Here is a 20,519-nt window from a genome sequence, read left to right as displayed (position 1 = left end):
GTTACAGGATGAAATAGCAGATATTTTGTCTCATTTTCAGAGCCCTTTCCACATATATCATCTCCTGTTAGCCTCTGCGGGAAATAGGGTTGAAACCTGCCAAAGAAGCTGGTGAATGTTATTTCTCCTTCCTGCCCCCCATCCTTCTTGAGTCCTAAATGATGGAGCTGGTTCTCCATGGTTCCAATGACCTACCTTCTGTTCATTCACAGTCTTGCTTCAGGCTCTAGTACATGACACTTACTCCTACAAGTAGGCTAATGCTCCCACTTTTTAAAATGAAATGTCTCATCTTCTCTGAAAATATTTAATTTCTACTGCTAACAAAATTTACTTGTAATCTTAGACAAGTTTATATGAAACGCAGTTGCTGTCTGAAAGTCCTATTTAATTACATTATATCAGCACCACATTTGGAGTAAGATCATCAGAATCAAGCCAAAAGTAAAAACCAGTAAAGATAACTCGATACCTTTTTATTGCTGCTACCACTTCCTTCCTGAAGCGATCCTTAACTACTTTACTTGGTCTTTTCTCCGCCTGCAACTCAACACTCCTAATATAAATTAATCTCTTCTTGGCTCTTTCTAGATTGTGTATCTACAGGTAATATTGCTCTGATCACATTGTATTATAATTATATTTTTTTTCTTTTCCATTATGGTTTATCACAGGATATTGAATATAGTTCCCTGTGCTGTACAGTAGGACCTTGTTGTTTATCCAATAATTATAATTTGTTGATGCATCTTTCTCTCCTGCTAAACTGTTAGCTCCTTGAAGCCCATCACCATGTTTCTGTTTGGATATTTTTGTTCTTATATTTGTCCCTGTGTCTGATAAAATTCAAGTATCATTGTTTCCCACAAATTGAAAGTATTTCCATGGCACCCTGGGCCACCTTGGAAACCACAGTTACTGAGTGATTGGGAGAGAGAGTATTTGATTGACTAAGGTAGCCAGAGAAGGCTTTTTTGGAAGAGGTGCCATTTGAATTAAGGCCTGAATGATAAGAAGAAACCAACAGCCATGCAGCTGAGGTAGAATGATGTGATCTGAAGGAGGCTGGTGTGAAAATCTGAAACAGTGAGTAGGGAAGAGTGAGGTAAAGCCAGAGGGGTTGGCAGGGCCAGATCATCAGATCCCCACAGTTCATGGGAAGGGAGCGTTGTTTCCTTCAAACTGCTGGGGAAAACCTTCTAAAGGAGTTTAAATAGAGGAATGGCGTGATGATCCGTCCCTTTTGGAGAGATCTTCTGGTTCTCTGTAGGGAACCACTGTGGTGAAAGGCAAGCTTGGAAACAATGAAAGCAAGTAGGAGATCGAAGCAGCTGTCCAGTGAGAGATGATGGGGGACTGGACTAAAGGGGTGGCCGTGGAGAAGGGAGAAGTGGTCCAATTGGGAGTCTGTTTCATCTGTAGCTTGTACAGTTTGTGGCTGTGCTGGGTAGTTGCTAAGTAAGGGTTTGTGGAGATTTTAATAAAGTGGCTCCTAAAAAGCCGTTATTAATTTTGTTTCATCATCATTCACTGTTCTTTCTTTTATTCTGTGACCATATTCTCAGGACCCTCAAAGTGCTTCTAAAATTCTTTGGCTGGATGAGATACAGCATGCGGTCAATGAGGCCAACAAGGACATGGACAAAGCAAAACGATGTAAGCCCTCACCTCCTTCTGCTGGCCGAACTTGCCTTGCTTGCGTCTGGTTATGCCCCTCAATTTTTATTTTAATTCCTAATTTTTTTAAAGTAGACCATTTTTAATTTCTGAAAAGATATGGACTCTCTTACCAATTTTAATTCTTGAATGCATATTTATACAAAAATAAGATTGATCGGTTGCACTGTTTTTAGCGGTTAGGTACTATCTCCAGCAAAATCTGAGATTGTTGCTGAACAAAATCCAGAAAGCAAAAAATAATTTCTCAACTCTTAAATTTGTAGTGTAATCAAGTCCTTTTTTATCTTGATCCTTAGAAAACTAGGCCGTTTCTGCTTATTAAATGCCTTCCATTGCAGTAGTCAGGGTTTTCCAAAAACAGAGCAACATATATTTTTTTCTCTAGAAAAAACAGAATTATATATATTCTGTTTCTCTGGAAAGTATATAGTATGTGTACTATCTACCTATCTATACACACATATATATATAGAAAGAAATAGATTTATTTTAAGAAATAGCCTCATGCAATTGTGGAGAGGCTGGCAAGTCCAAAATCTGTAGGTCAGGCTGGCAGAGGCCAGGGGACAGCACTTAATCGCCAAAGACAAGTGGGTGTGGTTATTATAATGGACGGCCGAGTCGAAGCAGTAATTAGGAAAATGTGACTCACAGAGACCTATAGAATTTGCTAATTGATCATGGTGTTCCTAGAATTGAAATAGACAGAGAGTCTACTAAGCTCTTACTTGATCTGCACAAGTGGAAGAAGAGTTCTAGGTCAGGTGAATGTAAGTAAAAAAACAGAAAGTCATGGTCCCTCCATTAGTTCCCAGACTTGAGCTATTTACAGACCCAGAACCCCCTGAATGAAGGATGGGCTGGGTCCCCTTGGGAAAGGACCCTGCTACATTACCAACATGTTATACCCTACTGTGGTGACTGTGCTGGGAGGAAAGGACATAATCAGACGTTTCAGAGATTACTGGACACTGACTCTGAACTGACACTAATTCCAGAAGACCTAAAATTTCACTGTGGTCCACCGGTCAGGGGAGGGGCTTATGGAGGTCAGATGATCACTGAGGTATTGCTAAGGTCCATCTCATAGTGGGTCTAGTGGGGCCTCAAACCCACCCTAGGATTATTTCCCCAGGTCCAAAATGCATAAATGGAGTAGACATACTCAGCAATTGGCAGAACCCACATTAGCTCAAATGATAGTTGTCCTTTTTTTTAAGCATCTATTTTCACAGAAGAATAATAAGAAAATTCACATGGCAATCTAAAATAGCATCAAGATTGATATGCTAGGGACTTCCCTGGTGGCATAATGGTTAAGAATCTGCCTGCCAATGCAGGGGAAACGGGTTCAAGCCCTGGTCCAGGAAGATCCCACATGCCACAGAGCAACTAAGCCTGTGCGCCACAACTACTGAGCCTGCGCTCTAGAGCCCATGATCCACAACTACTGAGCTCGTGTGCCACAACTACTGAAGCCCATGTGCCTAGAGCCTGTGCTCTGCAACAAGAGAAGCCACTGCAATGAAGAGTTGCCCATGCAGCAACGAAGACCCAACACAGCCAAAAATACATAAGTAAATAAATAAATAAATAGATTTATTTTTTTAAAATATTGATATGCTAACACTCTACATATATAAATAACCTACATAAATTAAGATCCTAAAGGTGCAGTTCATTAACCTCTCCATTCATGACATAATTAGAATCCATCCTGTTATATCAAGTCATAGTCTTGCTCCAGAGATGTGCTTTTAAACATCACAGGCATCTGTAAGGAACATCTGGTTTTTATTTCCTTAGCCTGGAAAAATATGTGTATTTCTCCAACATGAATTTTTATACCCTTAGGATCTTTGAAGTCTTTCCATTCTAGCACTCTAATCCTTTTTTTTTTTTTTAATAAATCGTCATGTGAGCTTCTTGCTTTTTTATTTATTTATTTATTTTTTAATTCCTGGTTGCGCTGTGTCTTCATTGCTTCCCCGTGGGCTTTCTCTAGTCGTGGTGAGCGGGGGCTACTCTTCATGGCAGTGTGCAGGCTTCTCATTGTGGTGGCTTTTCTTGTTGCGGAGCATGGGCTCTAGGTGCGCAGGCTTCAGTAGTTGTGGCACGTGGGCTCAGTAGTTGTGGCTCGCGGGCTCTAGAGCGCAGGCTCAGTAGCTGTGGCGCACGGGCTTAGTTGCTCCGCGGCATGTGGGATCTTCCCAGACCAGGGATCGAACCGTGTCCCCTGCACTGGCAGGCGGATTCTTAACCACTGTGCCACCAGGCAAGTCCCATCTAGCACTCTAGTCCTTAAGAAACAAAATAAAATTGAGTTGTGTACACAAGAGATTTAAATTTATATATAAGACGGAAGGCAGCCGTAGTTTGAAGAAACACTTTAAAGAAATTAGATTATCATACAGGCACTCAAATAGCCTAACACGGTTATGATTTTTCTCTTAAAGATCAAACCAGTTTGGAAGTTATTTTATTCCTTTTTATTCTGTGTTCTGCTTATATTTGGCCTGCGAATGTTAAGTTGATCCTCTTGAGACTCAACCTTTCTATTTACTATGAATATAAGAAATTTTCTCGAACGTGTGATTCTTTACTCCACACTTGCATATTTAAAATCCTTTCTTCTACTTCTGTCTTATCCCTTGAAAGAGTTGATACAGTGTCTTCTATGATATATAACAACAAATAGATGTTCTGAAGATAAAACCATCTATATTCTTATACTGAGTTGAGAATTTTCCAGTTTTATCAACAAGGAATTTAATCTTACTTTTAAAAGCATTCTTCGTCCTTTGTGTGAAGACTTAAAAACAGATTCTGATCACATGTTGCAATTATCAAACCCACTCCCAGATAATTTGATAAAAGAAAATGTGCTGACCCATGTATTTTACCACAGGCAAGATTTAAAAGGGCATAGTAACTCAAGACTCCTTCGTTTTGGCCCAATGTCCATTTTCACTGGAGCATCCTGCTTTCTTAAAGTAGGTCTTTCTCCATTTTTGACTCCTTAGAGCAATGTTTTTCAGCCTTTTTCCATTACTGCACCCTAAGGAATCTTTCTAGCCTTTTTTTTTCGATGGTGCTCTTTACCATGACATTTTAATACCACAGATATATTGTCTACCTCTTTATGTGCCATGTGTAGATCTGTGCTTTTATACATAAAAAGATTTTTTACTTTCTCCTCCTAAGAACCCACGTAAAGCAAACATATTTTTGGATCTCTTAGGAGATTTGGGGGAGGTTTTCTTCATTTGTTCCATAGCAGAAACATACCTGACTTTCCAGATATCATTTATCTGTCATTCTCAACTATCTGGAACTTAATTACAACGCATAGATTAAGAAAAAAGCAAGCAAAATGGCTGTCTCAAAGCCTGTGTACTACAACTGATTTTCTCAACTCAGTGGGGACCACCTGGACAGCTACTTTGAGCCTGTTTATTTATTTATTTATTTATTTATTTATTGTGGTACGCGGGCCTCTCACTCCTGTGGCCTCTCCTGTTGCGGAGCACAGGCTCCAGACGCACAGGCTCAGCGGCCATGGCTCACGGGCCCAGCCGCTCCGCGGCATGTGGGATCTTCCCGGACCGGGGCACGAACCCGTGTCCCCTGCATCGGCAGGCAGACTCTCAACCACTGCACCACCAGGGAAGCCCGAACCTGTTTATTCTTATCTTCGGCATAAAGCTAATCTCTTGGTTGTATCTCTTCCCAGCTCAGAAGCCAGGACCTACCATTAGGTGTTTGGGCTGCCCCATGCAGGCACTCAGACAGGAGCAAGAGGTGATAACTGACAGTGACATTAGAGGAAAACTAAAAAGAAGAGGAATTTGAGGCCATTTAGTGCAGGAGCAAAGCAGCCCCAACACCTCCATGAGTCATTGAAGTTACCACTCACCGTATTACAGCACAGTATAATTTTAATGACATGAAGGACTCTTCTGGCAGCTCTCGGCAAATGTTAAGTGCCTGATACGTACCAGGGACTGTTGGTACAGTGATGAGCAGGATAGAAACTGTTCTGTTAGGGTTTTTACAGGGGCTTTAGATTTTCGTGGCGCATGATTCTGTTAAGATGAAGGTTGGCACCTAAAGGAGTCAGCTTCAGTTATCTGGAAGATTAACCCAGGGACCCACTGCTTGCACATCAATACATACATCTGCAAGAAATGTATGCCCACGTAATATCCATCTTTTAAGGAAAACAGCATTTCACTGGGTTCGATGAAGCTGTCGGATGTAATTCACGTGAGGATCCTTTGTCATTTCCTTGTTCTTTCCACATCTCTCAGACTACAGACATCTCCAACACCAGTACGGCCTTCTTCTTGTTCTGCAAAGCTTTCCTGCAGAAGAGGAAAGGGGGGCACCTTACCCATTCCCATTAACTTTATATGTGAAAGAACCTACTGCTGTAGCTTTAGTTCAGCAACAACTGGAGTTGGCTGTGGGAGGTCTTTATTCTTCACGTGCTCCTTGAGATTTGCATGACGTGGACTCATGGCTGTCGAAAGTCAGACTCTGTTTTTCTTACCACGTCAGCCTTCACAGTTCTATGCACGTGTGAACATACTTTGATGACAGCAATACACCATTTAGCATTTGTATGGCAGAGTTTGACGTGTGTTTAAAAAGAAAGAAAGAAAAAAAAATCCATTTCTCTCCTCTCTTTTCATCAAGATGTTTTTTCATCTAGAGAGTGATTAACCTGGTTTCTTCCATTTTTTTTGTTCTGCCTTGCTAACTCAGTACATTTATAGGTTGTGAAGACAGTAGGTCCATTGGTTGGGCCAGAATATCCTTACCTGGAACTAAAATAGATGATAAAGGATTCACCGTGTTAACTTTCTTGAGGCAACCAAGAGTCCAGTGAGGTTTTATTTGTGGGGAGAGGCAGAAATATGAAATGGGATAACATGCTTTCTAGGTCTAAATTGGTTCCAGAATTAAGTTTCTGGACTCCACTGCACATATCCACGAGCTGTGCCTGTTGCCTTTCTAGAACATTCATTCAGGTTGCTAAGGACAATCTTAAAAGTATACTTTCACTATACCAGAGAATTTCAGGATTTCTGTGGCTTGGATAGCATTTTACTTGTTCTAAAATAAATATATGTCTTCATAAAGCTAGTTCTCAAATACAGATTAGTGACCTGCCTAAGGGCTGCATATCTACTGTCAATATGTGTGTGTCCCCCCCCATTTCACAGATCACCATGGTGAGCAGAACCTAGTACCTTGATATCACACAAGAGTAACCAGGAAATACTGCGATTTTTGATAAACAGTGCTCCTATGGGATTTTATTCCTCTTAACAACCTGAGCAGTTGGTGACTCTCTGGGGCATATGTAGTGCATACTCTCAAAGGGTAAACAGGTTTAATACCAATGCATTCCTAAAAGGTTGAATTATATCTTTGCGTGCCTCTAGGGTGAGTAGAAGGTAACGATTAACAGAAACATTTATTTTTCATTTCGCAGGGGTTACACTGGTCGTTGATGTTAATCAGTTTTTGGAGAAGGGAAAGCAAAGTGATATTTTGTCTGTTTTGAAGTCTGCTGTTGGTAATACAAACGATATAGTGCCCGAATGTGCTGACAGGTACTATGACACCCTTGCGAAGGCAAAAGAGCAAAAATCTAAAAGTGGTAAGCTTCTTCATCATTTAGCACAAATTAAATTGGCATTTTGAATATGATGGTTTCTGTGGTATTGTGTTACCTTAATTTTAAGACAGATAATCGCTTTCAAATGAACGTTTCTGAAATGTTTATCATCTCTGGCAAAGGAAATTTTTTAGGTGTTGCTTTTCCTTTTTTGTCTCTTGGAAAGCTGTGATTAACTTGATGGCTGTGTGTGAGTGCCATATACTTGAGAAAATACAGTATTAAAGGAGACTTTACAGAAAGTAGGGCAGATATAGGGTAACCTCCTCAAAGACATCTCCTGCTTTCCTTTAAAAGAGTTATTGTCTTTCTCTCAAACCTTAATCCTTGTCCTTTTGCCCCAGAGTCCCCATGCTTCTAAAGTGGAGTTCTGATAGTGTCTGTCATAATGAAAGAGTCATATCCAAGTGTATGGATCTTGGAAATAAATACTGGAATCGCTTCTCAAAAAAAAAAAAAAAAAGAAGAAGACTTTGCTTCCTATAGATCTTGCTGTTGAGCCATCCCTCTAGTGGTACAAACTGATTTTTACACTAATATTTCTCTCCATCCTTTTTGAAACAAATGACACATTATTATACAATATTAAGTGGAAGTAAAAAGTAATTTTGAAAGTACAAAATAAGCAGCAAATTGGTCTTGAAGAGCCTTGGCATATATTTATGCCTGTACAATCCAATGGCAGATCATGAAATATTAGCTGTGGAAACTGTGTTTTAGATCATGAGTTTAAGACTCATTTTTCAGATTTAGAAAATCACCTTAATGACATTTTGGACAGAGGGAGAAAATGACAAATCCAAGGAGATTAATTTTTGGCAGAGATAATCCATCATCTCTTTAGTAGATTTTTGTTGAGCACTTGCTATGTCCTAGTGTCAAGGATCAAGGTGTCTCCTGACTCTTAGGCTGGTATTTACTTGTACCACATGATGGGTCATGTACATAGTACTTTTCATCTTTAGGAAACTGCTGTGACAATATATGGCCTTAGAAGTGGAACTTAAGGAACAAAAAAAAAATTTTTTTTTTTTTAGTTCACTGGAAGTCTGTCCAAAAGTACCCTATGTACTTCCTTGTAAATTAGTCTGATATATTTCTAACTTGGGAATTCTACCCTCCAATTCCGCAAATTTTCTGTTAATGAAATGGAAATGGGACTACTGGCCATCCTCTCCCACTTGGCTCCTGATCACCCTTGAGCCTCTCTCTGTTCCCTTCACAACCCTTCATCAGGAGTTACTGTAGTGCCCCTACCTCATCCTTTATGAGGAAAGAATTGTACAACTGTATTTATGCAGGGGTGAGTTCCTAGAGATGACCCATCATAATTTCAAAATCATCCTGGCCCAAACTTAGTTTTTTATCTTCTTTTCCCTAAACTTGCCTACTCCTCTTCCCAAGTGCCATGTCCTGGTCAGTAAAGAAAAAGTGTCCCGAGGTAGCCAATTTAGAAACCTAGGAGATACCTTAGATTCATTTTTTTTCTGGAAACAAAAAGAGAGTTGGGACTTTGTTAGAGATTGTGTTGAAGCTGTAGATCAATTTGAAGCATATTGCCATCTTAAAAATATTAAGTCTTCTGATCCATGTACATGGTATGTCTTTGCTTTTAATTAGGTCTTTAATTCTTTCAACAATGTTTTGCAGTTTTCAATGTATAGGGCTTGCATTTCTTTAGTTGCATTTATTCCTATGTATTTTATTAATTTTGATGCCATTGTAAATGTTGTTTTCTTAATTTCACTTTGGGGTTGTTTATTGCTCACATATAGAAATATAATTGATTTTTTTATTGAGATATATCACATACCATAAAATTCACTCTTTTAAGGTGTGAAATTCAGAAGTTTTTAGTTGACACTAAAGACACCACCAGTAGTTAATTTGCCTTTTAATAAAGGATATGTTTCCTTATAATAAACAAAGCCCTTACCAATTACCCATTGCTCCCCACCCCCAACTTTCAGCCCCAGGCTATCGCTAATCTACTCTCTGTTTCTCTGATTTTGCCTCTTCTGGACATTTCATATAAATTAAATCATACTGTGTTTGGCTTCTTTCACATAGTGTAATGTTTTCAAAGTTCAACCATGTTGTAGCACATATCAGTTCCTCATTTCTTTTTATGGCTGATCATATTCCATTGTATGAGTATGCCACATTTTGTTTATCCATTCATCAGTTGATAGAATTTAGATTTTTTTCCTCCAGTTTTGGCTATCCTGAATAATACTTCTGTGAACATGTGTATACAAACTTTTGTGTGGGCATATTTTCATAAAATTGATTTGTGTATATTGATTTTGTATCCTGCAACCTTCCTGGACTCATTTATTCTAATAGTTTTTTAGTGGATTCTTGGGCTGCCACCTGTTGTTATAAATAAAGTTTTATTGTAATTCAGCCACACTCATTAATTTACATATCATCTCTGCCTGCTTTCATGCTACAGTGGCAGAGTCAAGTAGTTGTATGAGAGACATGTAGCACACAAGACTGAAAATATTTACTCTCTGGCCCTTTATAGAAAAAGATTGCCAACCCCTGTTCTAGAAGGAAGAGGAAAAACTTTCTAGCCAATTAAAGACTAACTTTCATTCCCAATAGAACTGTGAACATTGTTTGGGGGAGTGAACAGGTTGACTTATTCTTACTCTTTCACCTCTGACTCTAGGATGTCTATTTTTTCCCAAACAAGCGTTCACTCTTTGGTAGATCACTCAGCCTTATCGTTCAGTTTAGGTCTTATATAGGTATGATTTTGTCTGGAAGGCATCTAGAAAGTATGCTTCCTTATAGAATGCTCTCCACCTCTTAAGTCACAGGTATCTTTCTCTTCTATGGTTCCTCAAAGGCCCGTAATTAGTCTTTTCCCTAAGTAACAAACCAACTGCATTTCTCCTATTCTGGAGATGCCCTCCTCAGCCTTTGATCTGACTCTAAACTCATACTTGATGTGAAAATGATAAAATTCTCTTTTTCTATTATCCACTGACATCCCAACTCAAATAACCCTTACAGTGCCAATGTGGTTGTCTTTTATTTATTTATTTATTTATTATCTTTATTTTTGGCTGCATTGGGTCTTCATTGCTGAATACGGGCTTTCTCTAGTTGCGGCAAGCAGGGGCTATTCTTCATTGCAGTGGTGTGTGGGCTTCTCATTGCGGTGGCTTCTCTTGTTGGAGAGCACAGGCTCTAGGCGTGCAGGCTTCAGTAGTTGTGGCACGGGGGCTCAGTAGTTGTGGCTCACAGCTTAGTTGCTCCGTGGCATGTGGGATCTTTCTGGACCAGGGCTCAAACCCGTGTCCCCCTGCATTGGCAGGCAGATTCTTAACCACTGTGCCACCAGGGAAATCCCAATGTGGTTGGCTTTTAACCAACTAAGAACTTTTTACTTCTCAGTTCTTATGAAAATAAAACATACCCATTTTCACCATCTTTATTTGCTTTCTTTCCTTCCCACTGAGAGAGTTGCCTTAAAAAGGGTTTTCATTCTTCTGAAAGCACTTGTGAATCTGACAACTGTTGGTGATTGAAAATAAAATGATTACTTGTGATCATCCTAATTTGACTATACAATATATTTTCTAGTAGACCAGCATTTCTAAACAGATAACAACTGCCTGACTGCCCATTTGAAGAGAGATATATCTCTGTTCCTGGGCATTGACAGAACAGTTGAGGGGCATTAAAAACCAAGTAAAGAATCAACACACAAAACCAAACAAAGATTCAACACACATTAAATCAACACGCCTTAAAGTTATCTCTGCTTAGATATTTGAATCCATTTAATTATTCTTTGAGGAAATTCAGTCAAATTTTGATTTACCTGTAAAGGCAATTGGTCTAATGCCCACTTGGCAGCAGTTGGCTTAGCTTGGTCAGAAGTTTCTGTTTTTATTTTTATTGTTGTTTTTAGCTCTCTGATCTGGGACAAGAATCATAACCATTCAACAAAATAAAGATTGCTAAATAGGAAGTATAACCCATAAATTCGTGAGGAGATATTCTTCTTGGCCAGTTTAAGCCGTGACTGCCATAGTTGTGTTTTATTTTTTTCTCGTATCCACCCCACGCCCCACCCCCAAAATTAAGTTCTTTCAACATTTTTTTTCTGCTTTTGTGTGGTTGTGTAGAGCAAGATGAGTCAGAGGGACCAGGAATTTTCCTTTTCCCTGCTTAGTGACCTCAGAGGTTGTGTATGCCATTTTGTGCTTTGAATAAAGTTGTCTGCAAAGATGAATCACTTCTGCTTTGGTTTAATGCAGATCATTAAATAATGGGTTCTCGGGACTTCCCTGGTGGTGCAGTGGTTAAGAATCCGCCTGCCAGTGCAGGGGACATGGGTTGCATCCCTGGTCCAGGAAGATCCCACATGCTGCAGAACAACTAAGCCCGTGTGCCACAACTACTGAGCCTGTGCTCTAGAGCTCAGGAGCCACAACTACTGAGTCCGTGAGCCACAACTACTGAAGCCCGTGCGCCTGGAGCCCGTGCTCCACAACAAGAGAAGCCACTGCAATAAGAAGCCCATGCACCACAACAAAGAGTAGCCCCCGGTCACCGCAACTAGAGAAAGCCCGCGTGCAGCAACGAAGACCCAACACAGCCAAAAATTAATTAGTTGATTAATTTTTAAAAATAATAATAATGGATGCTCCTTAAATAATGGGTCATAGCCCTTGTAGGTCACTCTTTTTCAAAGAAGTTGCTGGAAGCCTTTCTAAACAAAGACAGTTCTTCCTCATCGGTCTCCCCTGTCTCCTTGTGTTGCTATTCACATCTACCTGGGGTATCCATCCTTGTTTGCTTTTCCTTCTTGCTGGCCATTGGCAACCCTTTTCATCCTCATGAAAAATTTGGTATGCAGAGCCAGCATTAGACATTACTCTCCCCTCCTTTTTCTTTGGCTTAGCAGGGAGCTGCCATTGAATACATAGAATTCATTCCATTTTAATGAGCCCTTGCTAATGATTTTAACACACTATCTGAATGTTTGGTGAAAAACATATTCATTCAATTAATTTACTTATTGAAGAAACTACATTAATGTTGAAAGTTTCCATGTTCCTCTGTGGAATTTAACAAACCTTTTTCTTTAGTGTCTACTGAAGGTTCGTGGCTCAAACTCAACCTGCAAGAGAAATATGATTACTACTACAACGTCGATTCAAAAGAGAGTTCCTGGGTCACACCTGACTCCTGCTTGCTTAAAGAATCATGGCTCATGGGAAAAGAAATTGAGGTAGGAGGTTGGTGTTTGATGGGAAGGTGTACTATATAAAGATAAGTGTGATGGCTTTTCTACTTTTGAATCATGGAATTGATGGGAAGAACTAATTTATTTAAAGACTGGATAGGGAGTCAAGTCTTCATGAACTATAGTTGGATGTGGCTGCATGGTTACTAACTTTTAGAATGTTTTCCGTATGTCAGAGCAACACCAAACAGAACTAGGGGAATAAAACTCTTGCAGCTTCTTTAGGATGACAGATTATCCTAAGAAATCAATCTCCAGGCTTTCCTTGACATCAAAGCTCAATTAGTGGTAATTCCTTGGTTGTAAGTATTCAAAATGTCTTATTTCTTTCCCCCCAACCTCAACCCCTAACAAAGATACATAGGTCCATTAAAGTGAATAATGCTTCCCCAGGAGAAATACTCTTGAAGGAATGTTCACCAAGATTGCTTTGGACTTGAGACCAAAGGTTGGACCTGGAAGATGTGAAAATTGCTCTTTGATCCAGGCATTGTAGTGTGTTTAAAGAGAAAATACTTCTAATAATTGAGTTCCGTCTTGAAAAAAATAGAACTCACAAATGTAGATCTTAGAGAGCTGTTCACAGTCACCAGCATCAAAGATACTGCAGGGTAGCAGTATTGTGGACAGAATCACGGGTGCGGTATTTACCAAAACTCGGAGAAAACACTGTGGCTTGGGGATGACAATGCCACAGAAATCCTGAATGACAAGAAGATAGTGAAAAACATATTTATTAACTAGTTTCACATGTGTAAAGTTCCCAGAGTTTATAGGCAAATGGCATTGTGGAAATGAACTATTAGTGCCGCTTTGTTGAAAAATGGAATTCTGGCCAGTATGTAAAAACCGTGTGCTCTCATTGAAAGGATATGTCAGACTGTGGAGAAGCAGCACTGAAGGGTTAAACTCAGAGCCAGAGCTGCTCGTGTGGCATCCAAAGATGCCCAAGTATAACTTTGTGAAGTGGAGTATCAGGATTAATAAAAAGTGGAGGGTCCATGCTGTTAAAAAAAAGAAAGAATTCTAGTCAATCTGAAATTACTGAATTTATTCAAGAATGTACATATGTCTTCTTAAAAATATTTATGCATCTTTTATATGATTTCACTTTTAATTGTTTAAATTAACCATCCACTGAGTCCAGTCACACTGGATAAGAGTCGTCTGCCATAGAAGCGAGTCCAGTCTTTGCTTGCGTCTCTCAAAGAACATAAAAGTAAACCCAGTTCATCATCCACATGAAGACTTCTCACAATCCCCCTTCTTCCTTTTTTTTCTCATTCATCTAGGTTTCCCTGTCTGCCCTCAATAGCACTTATCTTTCCTCTCCCACCGCCTTTTCTTCTGTTCCAAGTCTTTTATTTTCTCCCGAGTTTATTTTGAGTTTTCCCCTACTCATTTCAGGGATCTGCTTCCTCTGGCCTGGGCAAGAAAAGCCCAAGGACTTCATGGGCACTGCAGTCTTTCCTCAGGAGAGGGAGGAGGTGATGCATACTCTTCCTGTAATCATCCTTGTCTCTTTTACACTCTGAGGAGATCAGGCCTCTTGCCTGGTCCCTGCCAGCATCATCTATACACCTCTACCTCCAAATCCTGAGACCATTCAACCTCATTCTCATACCATCTTAGCACAAAGTTCAGAGGATTCCAGAACTGTATCACTAGAGAGAAGCTGAGCCAGTTCATCCCTCGGCTCTGGTCAGATCTTTTTTTTTTTTTTTTTTTGCGGTATGCGGGCCTCTCACTGTTGTGGCCTCTCCCGTTGCGGAGCACAGGCTCCGGACGCGCAGGCTCAGCGGCCATGGCTCACGGGCCCAGCCGCTCCGTGGCATGTGGGATTTTCCCAGACCGGGGCACGAACCCGTGTCCTCTGCATCGGCAGGCGGACTCTCAACCACTGCACCACCAGGGAAGCCCCCAGATCTTTTTTACACCAAGCCAGAAAGAGCTATGCAGATCATTTTCTGAAAGATAAAATTTCCAGAAGCTGTTCTCTATGCTCCTTTCATCTGATGTGTGAAGTGTAACCATAAGAAATATCTCTTTCCAGGACATTATTGAGGAAGTTACAGCAGATTACATTCGTGAGAAGATGTGGTCCGCTACCGAAGATATGCTTCTGCGCTTTCAAGCCACAACCTCAGGACCCCTCCTTAGGAAAGAGTATGAAGCTAGAAAATCATTTTTGTATGCACAAGAAGAGCATGTGACCAAAGTACAGGTATGTGAGTCACCTTCCACTCGTTACAGAAAACTGTCATTCCATGAAAATGTTATTTGATAATAGGACAGTCAACTACCAGCATTCTAATAAACAAATGTGACTGCAGATTTTGTCCTTAATCAGTGCCCCTGAGTCTACCTTATTGAAGACTCCGAGATGGGAAGAATGTTGGATGATTTTTCACCTGTGGTCTTCTGGAAAGTATTCAGGACACTGTGAATAGTCAGAGTCAGGGGAATACCTGAGATCAGAGTTGAAATCCTGTTTCTCTAAAAAGGTGGATATCCTTGTGTCACCTACTGTCTGACCTCAGGCGCTTTTGAATTGATTTCTTAGTGGCTAGTGGATGTTGAGTGGCGTCTGAGTTTCTATGCTCTTGTAGCCTAAAGAACAGAATAGCTCATGAAATAGATGTAGCATCTCTGAAGCTATCTTCCCTCTTATATAATCTCCTTCTTCATTCAGGCCTGCAAGAGGCATCCTCATTGCCAACCTTTTTCTTCTTAAGCTTGCATGACTTGTCCGAATGTTCTGGTTGGCAGGAGAGGAACTTGCTAGATTTAGATGTTTCTATTCTGTGTTCCCCTAGCATCCTCTCTCAGCCACCACACTGGTTTCCAAAAGGCCGTGTGTTTGTTCCTTTTTCTGTATCCAAAGTGATACTGTTATTGATGGGCAGAGTTTGGTGGCTTTTTGCTTTGGCCAGTAACTATTAAATTTCCGAAACTGAAAGGTTGTAAGTTGAAGGGCTTCTCTTTGGTGATCATTGGCGTACTGATCTGCTTCCCCACCTAACTATAATATTGTGCAGGGCAGAAGATGAGTTTTAAAACTTTTGTATTCTTGTGTCTTGCATATGATAGGTGCTCAAATATCTGAGTTTGCTCAGAGCTTAAGATGTTAGAAGGCAGGAATGATTAATTTTTTTAAAGAAATTTCTTCTATAAGCTTGATACTCAGGCTTCACTGGTGGTGCAGTGGTTAAGAATCTGCCTGCCAATGCAGGGGACACGGGTTTGAGCCCTGGTCTGGGAGGATCCCACATGCCGCGGAGCGGCTAGGCCCGTGAGCCATGGCTGCTGAGCCTGCACTCTAGAGCCCGCGAGCCACAACTACTGAAGCCTGCGCACCTAGAGCCCGTGCTCTGCAACAAGAGAAGCCACCCTAATGAGAAGCCCATGCACTGCAACAAAGAGTAGCCCCTGCTTGCTGCAACTAGAGAAAGCCCGTGCACAGCAATGGAGACCCAATGCAGCCAAAAATCAAATAAATAAAATAACTAAATAAAAAAAAAATACTTGATACTCAAAGGATTTTTCTAGGTGAACCCGTAAGTTTTCCAGTTTATTCCTTCTTTAAATAAATGGTAGACAGAACACACAGGAAGTGAACAAAATCTTAAGTATAACATCATCTACACTGATGCTGAGGCTCTATTTTTGCACAAAATTCGAAGAGTGTTAGCCAGTGTGACACAATTTGGACCAACCTCAAGCTCTCCAGTCTGCCCAGAGCTGTGTTATAGTTGGAAGACACTCTAAAGAGCCCTCTAGTATAAAATCCGCCCCATATTAGGACCTAGGGCTAAAATCATGAGAGAGCTGGGGAAAAGACAGAAACAGTCACCTGGAGCCTTTCCTCCCCACGTCAGTGGAAGCAGCAGTATTGAAGAAGAAGCCATTACACTATGAAGTCACCCCGTGATGACTTCTTTCCCCCTGCTTCTGACAGTTTTCTAACAAGGAGGGCATGAGGTCTAAAGTCAGGCTATAGCCTGGAGATGAATATGGTCTGACCCAGAAAACCAGAAGACCATGAACCAAAGGGCATCATGCTAATCTCATTTTTTGCCGAAGTGGCTGATTCATTCCAAATTAGGGGAATGATGTCAAATCTGAAGATTTCCCCTCTGTGGAACAGCTCAAACTTCTTAGCTGGTTGCATCAACCCCAGACAGAGTAGTCTCAATAAATTCAGAGAAAAAGCTCCCAGGCTGAGGGCAACCACACCCCAGCTCCACTGTGCTACCACCGACAGTCTTCTCCCAAGGAACTAGATATGGTACAGAGAGTATATGTCATCAGTAGCCAATCCTTTGTCTCAAGTGCTTAGGGGACAATTCAGAAGGTGGCCAAGTAAACACAGAGGAAGGTAATGAGAATCTATTATAACCCTATTATATTTGAACAGTAAGAAAGCCCTGATAAAATGGCCAACATTTAAGAAGAGAGCTGGAAAAAAATTTCAAACAAAAATGAAAATTTTGTAGCAAAAAAAAAAGAAAAATGGATATAAGTTATAAACCATAGGTTAACATCTAAGGATTCTCATATTCCAGGAGACAGAAGAAATTTTTATACTGAAACTGCTTTATGCTTTTAAGAAATTTAATAAGATGCATGGACTTAATGAAACAAGACAGCATGATAAAATGAAAAGGTAACCCATAGCTACAGAGAGGAAGAAAAATGACATCCTAGAATGTGAATGAACTTATAACTGCAGAATGTAGAACAGACACTGAAAGTGATTGAAACACGTGGAGAACTTGAGAAAAATCCCAGAAAAAGCTAAGAATAGATGACTTAAAATACATTTTCTCATCTGAAGATGATAATACCCATTTTATCGCAGGGTTGTAGGGATTAAGTGGGATAATACACATAACAGACTTTGCCCAGTATGCAGCTATTAAGTGCTCAACAAGTGTTCGAAGTGATGAGGCGGTAGAGATTGTGACTCAGAGGGCAAGTAGTGGGGACCCAACATCCATGTGGTTGGATGGCCCAGGAAGAGATCAGAAAAATCAAGACAGGATAAAAGAGTTAGCTACAATATTTTTTTCCTTGAACTGAAGAAAGCTGAAATGCTACTTTGTAGGAAAAAGCATAATAGTGAAATACCAAAACTTAGCCCTGAGAATTACTAAATTATTGAACTTCAGGTCAGAGAGTGCCACAAGCATTGGGGCAAAGAAAAAGAAACAAGCTTCTCTGAAGCAAGTGCAGGTTGTCAGGAGCTGTGGCAGAATCTGGGGCTGGGAGGAAAGGGTTGACCTGATGGGACAGTCCTTCATTACATTGTTTGAATGTAACTGACTACTCTTGCAGGTTGCGGGATTGTACCTTTAAGCAGAGTGGGAAAAGAGGTAAATATTTAGGGTTTTCTTGGCTAACAGAGAGATCACAGAATTTGTGCTTCAGAAGTTGGTAATTTGAATATTACTATCCTGAGTGCCCAATTATCAAGCGAGGCAACCAATGTAGCAAGCCAGATTTTCTAGAGATTGACAATTAGAATCTATAAAATAGAGCAGTAACTTCTGAGGTCTAGGTATCTTGGGAAACTCCTTTGTTACAGCTGAATTGCACAGAAAATATATTTATGGTAACAAAAAACAAAAAAACATGGCTATTATAAATTTTCACGCACGTTCTCATACCAGTCGGGAGAGATTGATGTTTTTGTAAATGCCTTGTCTCTAATTGTTTATAAAAAGCTGAATTTTGTCTCCTTTTGCATTTTTATCAATAGCTCCTTCCTCCCAACTTTATACCTATAATTGTTTTTAATAAAGAGCCTCTAATTAGAAGAGCCTGCAGTCTCTGGGCCTTGCACAGGAGTTGTGCTGTTAGCACAGAATGAGAAAAGCCAATCCTGATGAAACTAAAACTTACAAACTAAAAAAGAAGAATGTTAAATTTTGACATAAAATAGGAAGCCTGTAGTACTCTGCTTCTATCTACCAAAACTTCAATACCCAGCCAAGTTGCCTTGGTTTGGAAAGGTAGCAATAAAAATATAAATGTAGATTCCAGAAAAATCTACGTAATCATTAAAGGGATGAAATACAAAATGAAATCTTCAGGAAAGTACTGTTGGTGAGCATTGAATCCTTAGGACATTAAATACAGTACAAAATGGACAAGTGGGTTCATTCCACCAGTGCAAACATGCTTCAATATTAGATCTTCTGTTACTACAACAGATTCCTTATCCAGAATCTTTGAGAATCTGAGCTAATAGAGATTAATAGTGTTTCTGGAATTGAGATAATTCCAAAACAGCAGAATGAGAAATTGAGCTAATCACAGTATCTTGGTTGCCTTTCAATTTGGATCAAGGAATGGGATGTATAATATTATTGGCACATCTGCACCTCTGTGCTTTAAAACAGTGTTAGCCACAAAAACACGAGTCACCATTGAGACCCATCATGACAAATAAGTTATTAGTTAGATTGCCATTAGTATGAGTGCAATCACAGTTTATCACCATTTATTTGTCAATATTCTGTTCTCTACATATTTTCGGTATTACAAACAATGCTGCAACAAATATCCTTATATATTGTTTTTCTACACAGGTACTTATATTTCCTTAGGCTAGGTATATTGAAAATTAGAAACACTGGGTGAAACGCTAAATAATTTTAAACTTGATACTGCTAAATTCCCTCCAGAAAGGCTATACTTTTTTGTACTTTTCCCAACCCCTACTCCCCATCTATGCTTTTATTCCCCTCACTACTTGGCAATGAGTGATGTGACAACTTTCCCAAAATTTCTCAGACTGACATTCAAGGCTCTCTCAAGCTTAGAGCCATCTCACATTTTTTGTAGAGGTTCCCAATATTTGTAGAATTGTGTTCTGTGGTTCCCTCTTTCAGCCAATTCAAGCTACCTTCTCTCTTCCAAGATCCCTCATAGTTTTTGACCCATATGCCTTCTTGTTTTCTAGCACTATGGTGGATTGCTTTAAAAGCGTTATTTGTAAGATGTTTCCATTGGGGGAAGCTGGATAAAGGGTACATGGAACTCAATGTATTACTGTTGCAGCTTCCTATGAGTCGATAATTATTTCAAAATTAAGTTTTTTGAAAAAGCATATTTATCATTTCTAGGGATTTAAATTGAGAGGGAAAGTCTGGAGCAAGTACTCAGTTGGGTACTTATTCCATCATGACTGTTTTGTTTTGAATCATTACCAAAAAGTATATTATTTTTTAAATGGCAATAAAATTCCGCATACCTTTTTAAAAAGAAGGAATGAGGTAGATTGATATATGCAGATGTGAAAAGAAATTTATAAAAAATAACTTGAACAAACAAACAGAAAAAAAAACACTTGATTTTGGGGAATTCCCTGGTGTCCCAGTGGTTAGAACTCGGCGCTTTCATTGCTGTGGCCCGGGTTCAGTCCCTGGTCAGGGAGCTAAGATCCCGCAAGCTGCACTGCGAGGCCAAAAAAAAAACTTGATTTTTTTTGTATTTGTCCTTTTTAACACAGAACTTGTATTTCATTTCTAATCTGAAAAACAAAATCAGAGAATTGGAGTGAATTACAAAAATATGTTTCAATAAAAAGATTCTCAAAAATGAATTGGAATAAACTTTATAACAGCTATGGATTTATCATTCTAAAGATACCAGTTTGTGTCCACTTCTTGCAAATGTTTCCTGTAAAAGTTCTCTTTGATGGCGATAACCTTGTAAAGCTATGTTGATGAAGCCTCATTAAACTTTATGTAAAAATAGATGCAATAATAAAAGATCAATCACAGTACTCCTATTTTCAGGGATCCAGAGTCATCTTCCTTTTCACTCTGGATCACAGTGGCCCACTTGATGGAGGAAAGCTAATTACTAGTCATTATT

General features: G+C 39.7%; 1 protein-coding gene across 1 annotated transcript in view; it reads left to right on the top strand.

Annotated features, from left to right (window-relative positions):
* IQGAP2 (IQ motif containing GTPase activating protein 2) overlaps positions 1 to 20,519 on the top strand; it is a 291,384-nt gene that overhangs the window by 216,204 nt on the left and 54,661 nt on the right. The window contains exons 14-17 of the mRNA XM_082624118.1: positions 1,566 to 1,656; positions 7,181 to 7,348; positions 12,478 to 12,620; positions 14,689 to 14,859. Coding sequence (XP_082480244.1) covers positions 1,566 to 1,656; positions 7,181 to 7,348; positions 12,478 to 12,620; positions 14,689 to 14,859 — 573 coding nt within the window. The remainder of the gene's footprint in view (positions 1 to 1,565; positions 1,657 to 7,180; positions 7,349 to 12,477; positions 12,621 to 14,688; positions 14,860 to 20,519) is intronic.

This window comes from Mesoplodon mirus (genome assembly GCF_964341445.2).
Source record: "Mesoplodon mirus genome assembly, chromosome: 5".
Taxonomy (NCBI): domain Eukaryota; kingdom Metazoa; phylum Chordata; class Mammalia; order Artiodactyla; family Ziphiidae; genus Mesoplodon; species Mesoplodon mirus.
Note: the sequence above shows the minus strand (reverse complement) of the source record. Positions and strands in the feature narration are given on the sequence as shown.